The sequence below is a fragment of the Oreochromis niloticus genome, linkage group LG3 (assembly GCF_001858045.2).
Source record: "Oreochromis niloticus isolate F11D_XX linkage group LG3, O_niloticus_UMD_NMBU, whole genome shotgun sequence".
In the NCBI taxonomy this organism is placed as follows: domain Eukaryota; kingdom Metazoa; phylum Chordata; class Actinopteri; order Cichliformes; family Cichlidae; genus Oreochromis; species Oreochromis niloticus.
The window spans coordinates 56,394,953-56,413,781 of record NC_031967.2 but is presented as its reverse complement, the minus strand read 5'-3'; the positions used below and the strand labels follow the sequence as shown (position 1 = coordinate 56,413,781).

General features: G+C 40.5%; 1 protein-coding gene across 1 annotated transcript; it reads left to right on the top strand.

Moving 5' to 3' along the window:
- The first annotated feature begins 1,157 nt into the window (after positions 1 to 1,157).
- Positions 1,158 to 13,886, top strand: LOC109196836 (NLR family CARD domain-containing protein 3-like). The gene is made up of 7 exons (XM_025905165.1): positions 1,158 to 1,194; positions 1,342 to 3,145; positions 7,278 to 7,451; positions 7,725 to 7,898; positions 8,213 to 8,386; positions 12,274 to 12,320; positions 12,495 to 13,886. Exons 1-7 carry the CDS (start codon positions 1,158 to 1,160, stop codon positions 13,025 to 13,027), a joined length of 2,943 nt encoding a protein of 980 aa, XP_025760950.1. The 3' UTR covers positions 13,028 to 13,886.
- The last annotated feature ends 4,943 nt before the right edge of the window (positions 13,887 to 18,829 follow it).

Below are 18,829 nucleotides of genomic sequence, written 5' to 3'. Positions count from 1 at the left end.
GGTTTTGTGGTACCTGAAGGGTTCAGTTGTAGTGATTGTGTTTGGGTTTGTGTGCCAGTTTTGATTTCTAGTTGGAGTTGTTAGCTGTAGTCATTTTGAGGCCTACTCCTGCTACAACTGCAGCTCCACATTATTCAGTGTGACACAGTTTCATACTGACCTTAGATGTGACACTGCTGCATCATTTAGGCTTATTTACAATCAGCTGCAAATTTCTGATCAGGAGGAAATGAGGGTGTGCATAAGGCATTCACAAGCATTGGTCTGACACTGGCAATTTTTCTAATCTTTAGGAAGAAAGACTGAACTAGAGTTGGTTGAAATTCAGATGCTAGATCATGTTCAGATTTCTATCAGACTGCTCTAGGTTGGTTGGGAGTTCTCCAACATGTAAGATGATACAGCTTAAAATGTGATCACAACCAAACACAAGGATTTAAAATTCAGTGTTATCTAAAACAAACTTGAAAACATTTAAAAAGAACATACTGTCATTAATCATGATATGAATGGTAGGACACTTGAACCTGATTTGTATATTTGATTTTCTGTTCATCATTTTATTATCTGAAAGGGAAACTCATACAAGTACAAATGCAAATAAGGTCCGTTGCAAAAATGACTATGCCCACACCTTTCAACTAAAAATTCCAACAACCAACAGATGATTTGTTTGGTTTTTGTTTGTTTGTTTTTTTTCATGGTGAAGGATTTTTTTGTGGATTAAATCTCCATGGCTCCTCCACAGAGTGGACCAGGAGAGCTCAGAGGTTCCCAGTGGTCAGTCTGCCCAGCAGCATCAAACACACCTGGACTCCATATTTATGGTCTGTACATGTACAACAATTACTTTTACATCTATTCTGTTCACAGTCATCTCCATGCTGCTGTTTGTAGATCAGTGGGTTGTCAGTGTGTCCAACACAGATTTGATGTGTGGCTCCATGATTTCAGTCCGATTGGGTCATTCATAAAGTATTCTGTTGCAGCTGCTGGAGGACAACATCATCATTTTTGTGAAGAACGAGCTGCAGAAGATCCAGAAGGTTCTGAGTCCAGATGACCCAGAATGCTTAGAGAGTCAGAGGGAGGAAGATGAACACAGGAGGAGCAGCAGAGAGGCATTTATGAAGATCACAGTGGACTTCCTGAGGAGAATGAAGCAGGAGGAGCTGGCTGACCATCTGCAGAGAAGTAAAAGGATTTCTCTAAAGATTTAAGCTGCTGGTTATAACATTAACATTAACTAAAATTTCAAGAGATGAACCAACATGTATTTAAAAAGACCACGTTCTGATATGGGCTATGTAAAAGATGAACTGATATTCTTTCTTTATTCAGAAAGCCTTGCTGAAGATTGTCATCTTAAACTTAAATCTGAGCTGAAGAAGAAGTTCCAGTGTGTGTTTGAGGGGATCGCTAAAGCAGGAAACCCAACCCTTCTGAATCAGATCTACACAGAGCTCTACATCACAGAGGGAGGGACTGCAGAGGTCAATGATGAACATGAGGTCAGACAGATTGAAACAGCGTCCAGGAAACCAGACAGACCAGAAAGAACAATCAGACAAGAAGACATCTTTAAAGGCTCACCTGGAAGAGATGAACCAATCAGAACAGTGCTGACAAAGGGAGTGTCTGGCATTGGGAAAACGGTCTTAATACAGAAATACAGCCTGGACTGGGCTGAAGACAAAGCCAACCAGGACATCCAGTTCATATTTCCATTCACTTTCAGAGAGCTGAATGTGCTGAAAGAGGAAAAGTTCAGCTTGGTGGAACTTGTTCATCACTTCTTTACTGAAACCAAAGAAGCAGGAATCTGCAGGTTTGAAGACTTCCAGGTTGTGTTCATCTTTGATGGTCTGGATGAGTGTCGACTTCCTCTGGACTTCCACGAAGCGACAATCCTAACTGACCCTAGAAAATCCACCTCAGTGGATGTGCTGCTGATAAACCTCATCAGGGGGAAACTGCTTCCCTCTGCTCGTCTCTGGATAACCACACGACCTGCAGCAGCCAATCAGATCCCTCCTGAATGTGTTGGCATGGTGACAGAGGTCAGAGGGTTCACTGACCCACAGAAGGAGGAGTACTTCAGGAAGAGATTCGGAGATGAGGAGCAGGCCAGCAAGATCATCTCCCACATCAAGTCATCACGAAGCCTCCACATCATGTGCCACATCCCAGTCTTCTGCTGGATCACTGCTACAGTTCTGGAGGATGTGCTGAAAACCAGAGAGGGAGGACAGCTGCCCAAGACCCTGACTGACATTTACATCCACTTCTTGGTGGTTCAGGCCAAAGTGAAGAAGGTCAAGTATGATGGAAGAGCTGAGACAGATCCACACTGGAGTCCAGAGAGCAAGAAGACGATTGAGTCTCTGGGGAAACTGGCTTTTGAGCAGCTGCAGCAAGGAAACCTGATCTTCTATGAATCAGACCTGACAGAGTGTGGCATCGATATCAGAGCAGCCTCAGTGTACTCAGGAGTGTTCACACAGATCTTTAAAGAGGAGAGAGGACTGTACCAGGACAAGGTGTTCTGCTTCATCCATCTGAGTGTTCAGGAGTTTCTGGCTGCTCTTCATGTTCATCTGACCTTCATCAACTCTGGACTCAATTTGCTGGAAGAACAACAAACAACCTCCAAGAAGTCTGATTTATTTGGAAAAAAAAGACATTTTCAATCTTTCTACCGGAGTGCTGTGGACAAGGCCTTACAGAGTCCAAATGGACACCTGGACTTGTTCCTCCGCTTCCTCCTGGGTCTTTCACTGCAGACCAATCAGACTCTCCTACGGGGCCTGCTGACACAGACAAGAAGTAACTCACGGACCAATCGGAAAACACTCCAGTACATCAAGACGAAGCTCAGCGAGAAACTGAGTTCAGAGAAGACCATCAATCTGTTCCACTGTCTGAATGAACTGAATGATCGTTCTCTAGTGGAGGAGATCCAACAGTCCCTGAGTTCAGGAAGTCTCTCCACAGATGAACTGTCTCCTGCTCAGTGGTCAGCTCTGGTCTTCATCTTACTGTCATCAGAAAAAGATCTGGATGTGTTTGACCTGAAGAAATACTCTGCTTCAGAGGAGGCTCTTCTGAGGCTGCTGCCAGTGGTCAAAGCCTGCAACAAAGCTCTGTGAGTCATGTGCTTTCCTTTTTTCCCCTTCATCCCTTAAATTCTGTTTTGCGTCATTAAACGAATTGTAATATTAGACAAACATAACTCAAGTGAATACAAAATGCATCTTTAAAATTATGATGGCTTTTATTTCCTAAAAAAAATATATTAAACCTTGTTGGCCCTATATGCAAAAAGTAATCCAACATGCACTCTAGAAAACTGGCAATGGCGCTTTCACATTACTGTGGAGGAATTTTGAATCAATCTTTTTCGCAGAATTTTTTGTTTTTGTTTTTGTTTTTTTATTTAGCCATTAATTGTTTAAGGACACATTCAAAGAAAAAGTGAAGTAAGTGACAGAAGTGATGGAAAGGAAAATGCTGTAGGTGACGTCAGACACATGAGAGTTTGCGGAAAACAAAACAGAATTTTACCTCAGAATTAAACAAACATTTTTAATCTTCAGTTTTACGTAACTATACGAAAAAAAAAAAAAAAGACATATAATTGACCATATCTGCTTAATCATCTCCTACACCCTGGAGGTCAGTGAGGAGAATTTGGACACTCTCCAAGATTATATCACCCGATGCTTCAAAGAGAAAGTTATGAAGAAGGGTCAATGATGAAGAAATCTGTCGAGTCTTTAACTGAGAATGAAGAAATGAATGAAGAAAATTAAAAGAGACTGTCATAGATACCCAGCCCATAGTATAAGAGAAAACCTTGTATTTTCATGTATCCGCACACCATAGGACAACAGTTAAAAACTTTATTAAGACCCATCTGAAGCCTCCAAAGGACACTGTGGAGAACATCAGCTTTGATCGAGCCCATTGTCTAGAACCAGGAAAACTGGTGGCTGGAGACCATGTCCTATTGGAGCGAAATACTGTAATTTCAAACAGGAACAGGTTAAGAGTCATGGCAGGGAGCTGAAGGAAATGATTTCAGCATGAGGCGATGCAGCGGGCTCAAGGGCCAGTACCAGGGAAGCTGGGATCCAGGTGGAGGCAATCAGGCTAATTAACTCCTTTCTGCTTTTAGTGATGCCGGGAATTGGGCTGTTGAATATGGATAGTGGGTTCAGTGGAAAACTGATCAGTCATGGAAAATGTCAGTGCTGAACTGGAAATATTGTGTTCAAGTTAAATAAACTGAAACGAAAGAGTCACCTGATCATCAATCATTCACAGACAAACACACACAAGCCACTGTTTTATCGAAATTTAAAATAATTGTTCTCATATGTGGATATCAGGCCCTTGTAGAGCAAAATCAGGTAAAAAGATCATTCATTGTTTTTACATTCATCAGGTCCCAATCAGCCCAAATAGTAAAGAGAAATTAAAAATGCATACCATGAAAGAGTTTGGGTCTTAGTAGGTTAACCAGCTTAAAAAACTACCACTGATGTAGATTGCCTAATATGAAGAGAAAGATTATTCCAAAGCTTTGGGGCCACAATAGAGAATGTTTGGTTTCTTCTAGGGCTACGCTCGAACTGCAGGTCTTAATACTCAATTCCGATTTTTTGATCAAATCTGATTTTTTGTCTGCTTGTTCACACTCCAAATAAAATGTGACAGCAAACGCGCTCCTGTGTGAACCCTTACAGAAGACGTCACACATTGCGCTCTGTTTAGACCCAGACCGAACAGTATTGTTTGACTGATGGCCGTTAATATAAAGACTTGTTTCAGACTTTACATTTCACAATTTTGCTTTAAGTTAAAGAGTTATTTGCATATGGTCTAATAATTATTTTTATTCCTGATTTAGAGAGGAGCTGTGCTTCAAAGGATAGTTGCAGTTTTCTGTCAGAATCTGCAGATTATACAGTACAAATAAAATGTTCACGTTTCTCCAACATTGTCTTCCCAACACTTTCACTAACATCTACACTGGATGGCCAGGAAGCATTTGCGATGTCTTTGTGCTGATAATTGGCGTCTGTCTTGTGTCAGTGACGTAAAAGACGGATTTAATGTGACATGACCGTTCAAACAGCAGTTGCTTTCTAAAACATCTGACAGGTATCGGATTCAGTACCACATACGAAAGTGACCCAGATCAGATTTGAAAATATCGGATTTGTGCTGTTCACACTGTCATACCATGATCGGATATGGGTTGGAGAGGGTCAAAAAAGTTGCATTTGATGTTTGAATGTAGCCTAAAATTCAGCCATGATTTAGTAACTGAGAGCAACAGCTGCTCAGCTGACCGGATTGAAGATCAGGCACATATACAGGCTCCAGACCAATTAAGGATTTAAAAACCAGTAAAAGGATTTTAAAATAGATTCTAAATTCAACTGGAAGCCAGTTTAAAGAGGCCAGAACCAGAATAATATGCTCAAATTTTCTTTTACCAGTTAAAAACCATGTCGCAGCATTCTGCTCCAGTTGCAGGCATGACAGAGTACTCTGGCACTCTATTAAATGGGAGTTGCAGTAGTCCAAGCGTGAGGTTACAAAAGCATGGATGAGAGTTTCCAAGTCACGCCTGGAAAGAAAAGGCTTAACCTTTGACATATGTATCTGTGAAGGTTCTCAGTGATCCAGGTCATCATAGTCTAAGGCTACGTCCACACTAATGCGTTTTTGTTTGAAAACGCATTGTTTTCTCTCTGTTTTGACCTCCCGTCCACACTGAGATGCAGCGTTTTGAAAACGTTCTCGAAAACGAATACATTTGAAGACAGTGCGTTTGCATCGCAGTGTTGACAGTGAAAACGGAGACTTTCGAAAACGACGACGCATTTTAGCCATGTGATGTAGTCTTGTGACCAATTAAACAAAGATAGCAGAGAGCATTATACAGCAGTTGTTTTTTTTGCTCTCAATTTTGACAGCTCTATTAAAGATTAATATCAGTCTGTACATTCTCCAGATAGCTTTTCTTCAAATTATTTAACTCTCACTCGCTTTTGCACCTTTGTACTTTTGTGTTACTCCCAGCAACAACTTAACCTCATTGTTAGTCCATTAAAAAAAACATTTTGCCGCGACGTTTCAACGAGCCGCAAAGTAAATGAACCGCTGACAGAAATGAGGCAGGCTGAATCTTTTTTTCGGCCGTTTCAATGTGGACGCACAACTCTGTGAAAATGACTGAAAAGGCTAGTGTGGACGCAGTGCGTTTTCAGACGAAAACACTTTTTTCAAATCTATCCGGGCAAGAGTGGACGTAGCCTAAGGAGCTTGGAAAGAAAAGCATCTTTCCAATGTGTGAAAATTAGTGTAGGTCATCCGTTTTCACACCTTTGCTTGTGTGATTAGTTAGAGGATCGTTAGGGGGTCCTTTTGTCCCTCTTGGGAGGAACTCCCACTGGGTTTAAATCTGGGACTCTCCACCATTTGACCCTTAGAACTGAAGAAGCTTCTCGGATGAGAGGTGAAACGTCTTCAAGCAACTTAAAGAAGTCCAGACGCTTTTCTTTCCAAGCTCCTTAGACTTTGACAGATGTCCAAATCTGTCCACAGGACAACTGTTAGTCATGTACTGCACAATTATGGTGTATATGGAAGAATGGCAAGAGGAAAGCCAGAAAGGTCCTGTTTGCAGTTTGCCAGGATCCATGTGGGGGACACAGCAAACATGTGAAAGAAGAAGATGCTCTGCTCAGGCGAGACCAAAGTTGAACTTTGGGCCTAAATGCACACCATCCCCACTGTGAACCTGTGGGACTGTGAAATTTCTCTTTCAAGTAAATTGCTAAATTTCTTATGTGTAAAATTAGATGATCCCAATTCTAGCTGCCTCTGAAACAACAATGAATATGGCTATACAATTTTTTTCACTGAACTATTGGTACATTTTGCATCCAGTCTTTTTGTTTTCTTTATTTTTCAAGACTGGGTGGCTGTTTCCTCTCAGAGAGAAGCTGTGAATATTTACAATTTTATAAAAAGCACAGCAAACAATGGTCACCATCAGCCATCCGTTGGTGTAGTTTAGTATTTTTCGTATTTTTAGTTCTAAATTATATTAAATTAACACATTTCTGTTGTATTTAAAATAAAGCAGTAATAATTCAAGCCGGTCCTGAAATAATAGTAACTATTATCAAATCTAATAAGTCGTCATTGCACCATCAATACACTTTAATTTCAGTGTTTTTGTTTATGCGTTCATTTTTCAGATTGAGTGCCTGTAACCTCTCAGAGACAAGCTGTGAAGCTCTGTCCTCAGTCCTCAGCTCCCAGTCGTCTAGTTTGAGAGAGCTGGATGCAAGCAACAACAACCTGCAGGATCCAGGAGTGAAGCTTCTTTCTGTTGGTCTACAGAGTCAACATTGTACACTGGAAACTCTGAGGTCAAATCAAGGACTGTTTATTTTTAATTAATGAAATTATTTACAGTAAAAAAAATCATAGCTACTAATGATCAGTTTCATCATTTGTATTTTAGTATTTGTCTTCAGTTATTAATCACATTAAATTGCCACAGTTCTAATGTGTTTGAAATAAGGGAATAACAATTCCAGCTAGATATGAAACCTTATTATTATTATAAAATTCCCAAACTCTTCAGTACTCTATCAATTCACTTTAAACCCATTTTTTGGTCTTTTGCTCTTTATTTCTAGACTGAGTGGCTGTGACCTCACAAAGAAAAGCTGTGAAAGTCTGTCTTCAATCCTTAGCTCCCAGCCCTGCAGTCTAAGAGTGCTGGATCTGAGTGATAACAACCTGCAAGACTCAGGAGTGGAGATTCTGTCTGCTGGAGTGAGAAGTCCGTACTGTAAACTAGAAACTCTCAGGTCAGGATTAAATCGCTCCCACTCAGTATCATTTAGCATTTGTATTACATTACTGAATGAATTACTAACGCTTATAGAATTGTCAGATATTTTATTTTCCCTTGGTTGGAGTATTAGACTCTGAACTGTCTGTAAAGCTTCACCAAGCCAAACAAAAACAGCAGTGTGCTCCAGCAGATGTAACATCATTTTGGTGTAAGCTGCCACGTGACAGGACATTCTGGACATTATGATTCCTTTAGTTTTAGTCTTCATCTTTCACATCCTTCCCTCCTATGAAGTGTTCAAAGATGGATTGTTTTGTGTGTCTGCAGTCTGTCAGGCTGCCTGATCACAGAGGAAGGCTGTACTTCTCTGGCCACAGCTCTGAGCTCCAACCCCTCCTATCTGAGAGAGCTGGACCTGAGCTACAATCATCCAGGAAACTCGGGAATGAAGCTGTTGTCGGCCGGACGGAAGGATCCACGCTGGAGACTCGACATTTTGAAGTATTGAGAGAATGTCTGATAGAGGAGGAAGAGCTGGAAACATTTGCTGTGTCCTTCACTTTGTTTGTTTTTTATATCGATGTGAAATGAATAATAACACTGAAGAAATATTTTCAGGAATAGAAACACTAATCTATCTGAATGATTAAGATATTAATGTAGGGGAGTTTCCAGGGAGACATTTTTCAACAACAATAACTCTCTTTTGCTCTTCACATATTCACAATTTGCATAGATATCTGCATGTTTACTAGTTCAGCAAGAAGAAAAAGAAAGAAAAGAAAAATCATCTTCTGTTTGGCCTGATTCAAATTAGATTAATCTCTCTACAGAAACATGCTGCTGACAAGGTCACACTACAATAATACAAAATACAAAACCCAACAAACATATGACCCCCTATGAGCAAGCACTTTGGCGACAGTGGGAAGGAAAAACTCCCTTTTAACAGGAAGAAACCTCTGGCAGAACCAGGCTCAGGGAGGGGCGGGGCCATCTGCTGCGACCGGTTGGGGTGAGAGAAGGAAAACAGGATAAAGACATGCTGTGGAAGAGAGACAGAGATTAATAACAAGTGTGATTCAGCAGAGAGGTCTAATATTAAATGTTGAGTGAGAAAGGTGACTGAAAATGAAAAACTCAATGCATCATGGGAGTCCCTCGGCAGCCTACGTCTATTGCAGCATAACTAAGGGAGGATTCAGGGTCACCTGGTCCAGCCCTAACTATATGCTTTAGCAAAAAGGACATTTTTAAGCCTAATCTTAAAAGTAGAGATAGTGTCTGTCTCCCGAATCCAAGCTGGAAGCTGGTTCCACAGAAGAGGGGCCTGAAAACTGAAGGCTCTGCCTCCCATTCTACTTTTAAATACTCTAGGAACAGCAAGTAGGCCTGCAGAGCGAGAGCAAAGTGCTCTAATAGGGTGATATGGTACTACAAGGTCATTAAGATAAGATGGGGCCTGATTATTTAAGACCTTGTATGTGAGGAGCAGGATTTTGAATTCAATTCTGGATTTAACAGGAAGCCAATGAAGGGAAGCCAAAACAGGAGAAATCTGCTCTCTCTTTCTAGTCCCTGTCAGGACCCTTGCTGCAGCATTTTGGATCAGCTGAAGGCTTTTCAGCAAGTTTTTAGGACATCCTGATAATAATGAATTACAGTAGTCCAGCCTGGAAGTAATGAAGGCATGAACTAGTTTTTCAGCGTCACTCTGAGACAGGATATTTCTAATTTTAGAGATGTTGCACAAATGGAAGAAAGCAGTCTTACATATTTGTTTAATATGTGCGTTGAATAGTGATGTGCGATATCACTGATTTCTTTTCCGATCCGATACCAAGTAATATTCAGGGTGGTATCGACGATAGTGATCCGATACCGATACTTTGTACAAAAACTTATTTTATTTCTTGTATCTCAAATTATAGCATCATAATGATTACAGGACATCAAATTACTTGTTCTTATCACTTAATAATGCAGAGTTCATCATATAGAAATAAAAAAAAACTGATGTTGTGCTCTATTTGAACACCTTGCCAGCCTGCAGCACTAAAGGACTCCGTGAGAGACATCTGTCTCGCCCTAGCAGCACCTGTCCCTCTCCTCCTCTTCAGTTCACCTCAACATACGCTCGTCATATTCTGTGATATTATTTACTCTCTGTTTGACAAGGTTAGTGATGTTGCCACAACCATACATGCCAACCCTCCCGATTTTTCCGGGAGAATCACAAATTTCAGTGCCCCTCCCGAAAATCTCCCGGAGCCACCATTCTCCCGAATTTCTCACGATTTTCCACCCGGACAACAAAATTGAAAAACCATATTGCAGAATTCATGTCTTTAAGACATTCCTGCAGTTTAACTAATTGGTGTGTGCTATCTGGCTTCATGGATAGATAGAGATGGGTGCCATCAGCATATCAGTGAACATTTATGCTATGTCTTCTAATGATGCTGCCTAGGGGAAGCATGTATAATGTAAATAGAATTGGTCCTAGCACCGAACCCTGTGGAACACCATAATTGACCTTAGTGTGTGAAGAGGACTCTCCATTTACATGTACAAATTGGAGTCTATTAGATAGATATGATACAAACCACTGCAGCACAGTACCTGTAATACCTACAGCATGTTCTAATTGTTCTAATAGGATATTATGGTCAACAGTATCAAACGCAGCACTAAGGTCTAGCAGGACAAGCACAGAGATGAGTCCACTGTCAGAGGCCATAAGAAGATCATTTGTAACCTTCACTAAAGCTGTTTCTGTGCTGTGATGAGCTCTGAAACCTGAGTGAAACTCTTCAAATAAGCCATTCCTCTGCAGATGATCTGTTAGCTGTTTGACAACTACTCTTTCAAGGATGTTTGATATGAAAGGAAGGTTGGAGATTGGCCTATAATTAGCTAAGACAGCTGGGTCTGTCTAGAGATGGCTTTTTAAGTAAAGGTTTAACTACAGCCACCTTGAAGGCACATAGCCGATTATTAGAGATTGAAGCATTAATTAATGGCAGGACTTCTTTGAACAGTTTGTAGGAATCAGTGTTGGGGAGGTTACTTAAAAAATGTATTCCACTACAGATTACAGAATACATGCCCCAAAATGTATTTTGTAATGTATTCCGTTACATTACTCAATGAGAGTAACGTATTCTGAATACTTTGGATTACTTAATATATTATCATGCTTTTTACAACTACGTGAATGTACTATTGCTGTGTGATTAATAGCTATCACTGAAGGTAATATTCATTTGCAGTTCTCAAAGCAATACCACCTGCTTTTTAAATCTTAATGTAAAATGAGTAACAGTAGGGCGGACATTAGATAAGGCTGCACTTATTTCCAGCGATCTCATATAAAAAACTATTCTGCGTGTATATAAAACAGGTCCGCGGCTCCGAACCATAGTAAACGGACCTTTGGCTAATATGTAGGGATCTGTGTCGGGGTCGTAGCCGAAAACTAGCTTTACTTTTTTGTCCAGAGAGAGGCATTGAAAGGTTGCTCCAGTGGAACTTCTTGTTTTGGAGGAAAACACGAAAAAAGTGTACAGTCAAGTCTTAATAGCTTACTTACAACTGGGCTCGTCAGGAACTCTTTTTGGCTGCAGTGGTGTTACTTATTACTGTTACTGAACGTTACTCGCCATACCAATACCAACTAGATGTTTAAATCTTAATATAAAACGAGTAACAGTAGGGTGGACATTAGGTAAGGCTGCACTTTTTGCAGCGATCTCGCATTGAAAAGTATTCCGCGCCTTCAAAAAACAGGTCCACGTCTCCGAACCGTAGTAAAGGGACCTCTGGCTAATACGTTGGGTTCCGTGTCGGGCTGGTAGCTGAAAACTAGCTTTACTTTGTTGTCAGGGTCAACTTTGCTAGCGAGAGAAAGAGAGAGGCGTTGAAAGGCTGCTCCAACTGAACTTATTGTTTCAGAGGAAAACACAAAAACAGCGTACAGTCGAGTCTTAATAGCTTACTTACAACTGGGCTCGTCAGGCACTCTTTTTGGCTGCAGTGGTTATTATTATTTTGACATGCTTCATGTATGCTATGCGATGTAGTGTTAATAATATTTTTTGAGTAATAATTTTAAAAAATATTTCTTCAAGTCATTATGCGAGCTGCAAGTAGAGGTGACATGGGCCGCGAGATTGAGACACAGACATTAGAGCCTCTTAATGTGTGTTTTGTTTGGGTTTCCACCGGCGTGGCATTACCAGAAATAGAGAGAGCATAGCCTAACATATGAAACAGGAAAAGACCACAATGTTGAACTGCTCCTTTATCAGTGTCTAACAGTGTGTGTATGACAGCCATGTAATGTCCATGTGTGCATGCTGAAAGAGACTGTGCTGGTCTCCTTTCAGGGTGGAGCCTGCTGGAGTCCGATGGTTGACACCAGGTCTGAGGAAGTGTAAGTCTGTTTTTATGTGATTCATGAAAACAAAGCAGCACACATTCAACCATCTTCAAACTGTCACATCACTCATTCACATCTCTGATGTCAGGAGTCATCCTTAAAGTGTCAATCAAAGAACAGATGATGGATCAATAACTGCAGCTGGATTGTGTTTGTTCTCTCCATCAGATTCTTGTCAACTCACAATCGACACAAACACAGTACACACAAACCTCCAACTGTCTGACAACAACAGGAAGGTGACACATGCTGAGGAGGTTCAGTCATATCCTGATCATCCAGACAGATTTGATGTTTATGAACAGCTGCTGTGTAGAGATGGTCTGACTGGTCGCTGTTACTGGGAGGTCGAGTGGACAGGAGACGTTGAGATATCAGTGAGTTCCAGAAAAATCAGAAGGAAAGGAGACAGTACTGACTGTTTGTTTGGATGGAATGATCAGTCCTGGAGTCTCATCTGCTCTGGTGATCGTCCTCGTTCTGTCAGGCAAAATAAGACAGAAAAATCCATCTCCTCCTCCTCCTACTCTGTCTGTAACAGAGTAGCAGTGTATGTGAACTGTCCTGCTGGCACTCTGTCCTTCTACAGAGTCTCCTCTGACACTCTGATCCACCTCCACACCGTCAACACCACATTTACTGAAACTCTCTATCCTGGGTTTTGGTTCAGGTCTCCTGGTTCGTCAGTGTGTCTGTGCTGAGTTGAATGTAAAGAAAGTCCTCCTGTTGGAGAAACACTCTGACTGTTGAGTAGAAAGGGCGTGTGCAAACAGTGTGTAACTATTGCAGTGTTTACAGTGTGTTAGATGGAGGAGTTGTACAGGGAGATGGCTGCGGGCAGGAATGATTTCCTGTGTCGTTCAGTGGTGCTTTTCTCACTGAACATGCTCCTGTGAGTAGCCAGCATGTCACGGAGTGGGTGGGAGGTATTATCCAACATTGTTTTTATCTTGGACAACATCCGCCTCTCAGACACCACCCTAAGGGAGTCCAGCTTCATCCCCACAACATTACTGACCTCAACATGCTGCCCCGGCATGCAACAGCATAGAGGATAGCACTGGCCACAACAGAGATACAACAAGATAAGTGTTTGAGCAGTTATGATATCAGGGACAATCTAGACATGTGTGACAATACTGAACATGTCACATGACACACCTTAGACGTCATGTGATCCACTCTCAGTCTGCACTTTCATTCATGACTTCAACATGTTGAAATGAGCTTTGAAGAAACATTGAGTGAAGTAAAGTTTCCATCACAGGATTCATGTGAGCACCAGATGAACTTTACGAAGAATCAGTGGATTTATCTTCTGTTTGAGATCAACTTTTATCACTTAGAGCCATCTTAAGTCAATTTTTTCCACTTCTCACTCACTAACATCTCATATGATTTCAGATCCCTGCTGTCCCCCACCTGCCCTGTAGGTGGCCTCAATTTGTTTCCACTGTAAAAAAATAAACAGAAAACAACAAACAGAATGAAATGACCTGAAATCGCTTCAATCTGATGTTTAATGAAAACAGTTCAAAGTCAGCAGATCAAATGTTCAAACCGGAAATTTCTCTAAGTGTTGAAAAATTATTTTTTGATTTTTGATGCCAGCAACATGTTTCAAATATTTGGCTCAGGGCTAACAAAAGGCTGCATCCTCATTGGCCGACCTGCCCATGATCCTTTAATGTAACCTAGACACTACCATATGCATGTTTGGATATTAACCCACATAGCAGCAGGTCTGGCCTGGATCTGGTGTCAAGCTGGCACTGCTGGCTGACTTCTGGCATGGTAAGTGATATGTCATCCAGATATGGGTCAGATTTGGTGTAGATGGACCGTTTATGTGATGGCATGTCACATCTGGCCCGATTGTGGTTTGGTTATGTGGCCCAGGCTCATAGAAAACAGGTCTGGTCCGAATCCGGCATCAAGCTGGCACTTCTGACTGACTGGTGTCATGGCAGAGTGTATGTCAACCAGATGTGGGCCACGTCTGGCAATGATGGCACTATTTATGTTCCTATTTTCCTATTTTATTTGGATGTGCCAGATGTGTACCAAATGCCATGTTGCAATACCACTTCACTTTTTTGAGAAGAGATTTATTACCAGATATAAACCAGAGTGGATCCCCTCACAGCTCGTGGCGTATCGTTGGCGTTTTGTGTATTTGATAGTGACAGAGATTTGAAATTTAATGAACTGCTTCTTCATCCAAGCAGCCGGGCATAAAAGGTAGGTTTCCATCTCTATGGGAACATTTTGACATGATCACTCCCAACAAAACTGTCAGTGATGTTACTACTAATGTTTTATGTTTGCAATGCGATGTTCTGCAATAATAGGGGATGATGAATAAGGAAGATGTGTTTGGTGATAATCTATGACAGATGTATTAAATTTTACCTGCAGTGAAATGGCAGCACTTACAGCCTCTAGTATTTTTGACAAACTGTAGACAGGCTATCATGTGTCTTTTCCTGAGGTGTGGCTTCCATCTGACCACTCTACCATACAGGCCTTGTTGGTGGAGAGCTTCAGAAATAGTCGTCCTTCTGGAAATCTGTTTTCTCTCCATAGAGTAAGGCTGGAGCTCTGTCAGAGTGACCATTGGATTCTTGTCCACCTACACTCAGCTCAGCTTCTACCATTGCTCACATTGGTTTGGCAGCCAGCTCTAGGAAGAATCCTTCCAGACTTCTTCTATTCACAGATGATGTCAACTGCTGTGCTCTCTGGGTCCTTCAGGGCTGCAGAATTTTTTCTTTACTCTTCCCCAGATTTTTTCCTAGATACAGTTCTGTCTCAGAAGTCTACATATACTGTAATTCCTTGGACTTCACAGCTTGGTTTGTGCTCTGGCATGCACAGTCAACTATGGGACATTATCAAATCATAATTTATACAAAATCATCACTAATCAAATGAATTTTCCACAAGTGGACTCTGATCAAGTTGGGAAAGATCTGAGAGATGATCAATAGATGCACCAAAACAGGACACATGTGAGCTCAATATTTTGTGCCACAGCAAAGCCTGTACATACTCACCTGTGAACAATTAAATGAATCCATTTTGTAATAAGGCTGTAACATGACAATATGTGGAACAAGTGAAGTGCTTTGAATACTTTCTGGATGCTCTGTGTGTTTTTGTTTATTGTTTTATCACTTTTAAAACATTTAAAATTATTATAGATGTCAGGTTAAAGTATAAGAATGTACAGAATACAATTGTCAGCAAAATTCAGTCTGTGACCAACAAATATTTAAATATTGTGAGACTAACAAGACAAATACATGTACAGCAAATATATTAAATATCTGTTTATCATTTCCTCAACCTGCGTTTTATAGTTATCTCTGTGTTGCAGCGCCACTCTGTGGAATGATGATGAACTTCAGTTAAGGCTTACTTTAAATCTCAGAGGTATATGTTGGACAGCAACAGGCAATTAAATCATCAATAAAATATATTCATGTGTTTAAACTCAGACTTTTCTGATTGTCTAATCATATTTGCCTCAGAGTTTTGTTTTTGTTTTGTTTTTTCGGTCACCATCAGCTCACAGTGAAGCAGATCAAAGTAGATACAAGCACCAACATGTGTGTTTGTCCCGCAAAATAAAAAAGCAAAACACACACACAAAACCACACTTTAATTATATTTATAAGGACTTTAATTAAGTGGATCAAAACACATCAAAAACATCACTCACCACAGGCCATAGTTATCAATGACCATTTTTAAAAGTCACAAAAGAACAATACAAGGCTGCCAAATCTCTCCTTTGCTGTTTATTGTCCATGTTGAATGATTCATTTCATTTCATATCATATCCATATTATAATCTTATCAAAGGTGCAGTGTTCTACTAAAAAATTACAAAACAAGCTTATATAGAGATTACAAGCAATTCTAGGATCAAACTTTTTCAGGGACTCAGTCCTCAGCCATATGGTCGTGTATTCACTGTCTTACCATTAGTGGTAGTTGAATATGATACTTGCAAATGAATCCAACCTTAACCACATAGAGGCAGTCCACCAAATCATCAAGCAGGTAAAACTGCCAATCCATACACCTGGACAAGAAACTGTGGCTAGTTCTAAAACTGGATTGTGGCAAAGAAATGCAGAATAAATGCAGTTTATGTCCTCGTCATGTAACACACGACCTGATCTTTATCCTCTCAAGAATATTTGAAGGTGTCTCAGAGTTTGCCCAACCGGTCTTTAAGTGTTTTATGGAATTGAAGAAAGCATTTGACCATGTCCATCAAGGTGTCCCAACTGCTGTGGGAGTATGGCTAAGCTTTACAGTCTATTGTAATGCAAACTTTATTGAAACATGTGTCTTGTATAAAAATTAAAGATGACCAGATGTGTAAGAGAGACACAGGTTTATAGATTTGTCAGCTGTTTCTGTGGAGTTGTTCATCATGTTCACCTCAAATCATTTCTCTTTAGTTCTGATCTCACTGCTGAGCTGCACAACAAACCAAGGTCAGTAACCTTCTTCTGTCACAGTTTAAACCTTATAAATGCTCACTGATATGTTTGGGTTCATGTTTCAGAATGTAAAGTATAACAGATAATCAGTTTTTCAGCAGCTCTCAGACCTTTAAAGGTGACTTTGTGTCTCTGAGCTGTGAGGAGGACGACAGCTCTGCTGGATGGACTCTGAGGAGAAACACAAGCAGAGACACCAGACCAAAGTGTGGAGCTGGGTTTGGAAAACCAGCTGGTTCTTCCTGTAACATCAGCTACATTTACACATCACACAGTGGGGTTTACTGATGTGAGTCCAGAGAGGGTCCCATCAGTAACATGGTTAACCTGACAGTCACTGGTAAGCTGAGTGTGTGGAGTTAGTGTTGATGAAGCTGTGTGTAAATGGATGAAATGCTGTAGTTTGTCTCTGTGTTGAGGTGGATCAGTGATCCTGCAGAGTCCTGTCCTCCCTGTGATGGAGGGAGATGACGTCACTCTGCTCTGTAAAACAAAGACCACTCCCTCCAACCTCCCAGCTGCTTTCTATAAAGATGGCTCCCTCATCAGGAAGCAGCCTACAGGTCACATGACCATCCAGCATGTTTCCAGGTCTGATGAAGGCCTCTACAAGTGTGACATCAGCGGTCATGGAGAGTCTCCATCCAGCTGGATCACTGTCACAGGTGACACACTCACCTGTCTGTGTTTCTGCAGCTTTCAACATTCACAATGTGACGACAACTTAATGACTGTGTTTGCTTTATTTTAGACAAACACACCACCACACCTCCACCTACATCCACACCTCCACCTACATCAACCTCTCTTCCTGGTTCCACCTCCATCATTCATCCTCCTTTTTTCTCTGTGTTGCTGTTTTTTGGGTCCATCTGTGTTGTGGTTCTACAGCTGTTACTGGTTCTGTTGGTCAGAAAACCTAAAGGTGAGACGCAGTCCTCTTGACTCTGATCTCACAGGTTGGACCTTCGATTAGGATAATACATTCTACAATCATAATAAAATTAATGTATATTTTATTAATATTTTTGTTAATTTTGGATCATTTTAGAAATTAAATTAAAATCTGGAGAAGATGACATTACACAGACTGCCATCAAAATATCAAGTCATCAAAAACAGCCAATCAAAAAAAGAAATGGTAGTACAGTCTTTCATTTATGAGATCGTAGATCTTTCATTAAAAATGTTCGTAAAGGTGTTTTTATTGTGAGGACATGTGCTAATATATAAAGCCAACAGTTTATGCCCCTTGTTATTGCAGCAAAGATGTATATCAGTGTATTTATTGTTTTTCTTGTATTGTTGTGTTTAGAACATGAACTAAAGTTCAAAAAGTTTAAAAGTCTGTTACTAATTCAATGTTCTGTTGTAGATGTGCAATACATAACTTCACAGTTCATACATACTGTAGTAGAAGTGTAAAGTATTATATATGCAACATATGTATTTCATTCAAATCAGGCACACCTGCATTTTTTGGTACCTATTTGTCTTTAACAAACAAAAGCTCAGCCTCAGGTCCAGATGTCAGGTGTGTTGAGAACATTAGTAGTGTCATAACAGAGCAATAGCAGCCCTGATTGGACCAGCATGTGTTTAACGTCTTTTTTTCTTGGTACAGGTTATGTTATTCTCTCTATGAAACATTTAAAGAAACAGACTGAATATTGTTTTTAATATAATTAATAATCTTGACTGTTTTATTTAAGTTCTGCAAGTAAAACCGCAGCATCGACTTCCTTTTATTGAGTTTCATGTGAAACAGGTGAACGTTGTCACCACACTGTGCTCTGGTTTGGCTAATAACAGTGTTCATGTTGTGAGAACCTTTTATTTTGCTTATGTTTTCTTGATTTCTGTAGGATCTCCCTTGCTTTTCTCACGTGGTTCTGTGGGTTTCAAAAAGCTCTCAAATGAAAAACTTGATATGTTAGAGTTTGGGTGTGGCTAACCAACACATGACACTCTTCAGTGCAGAAAACG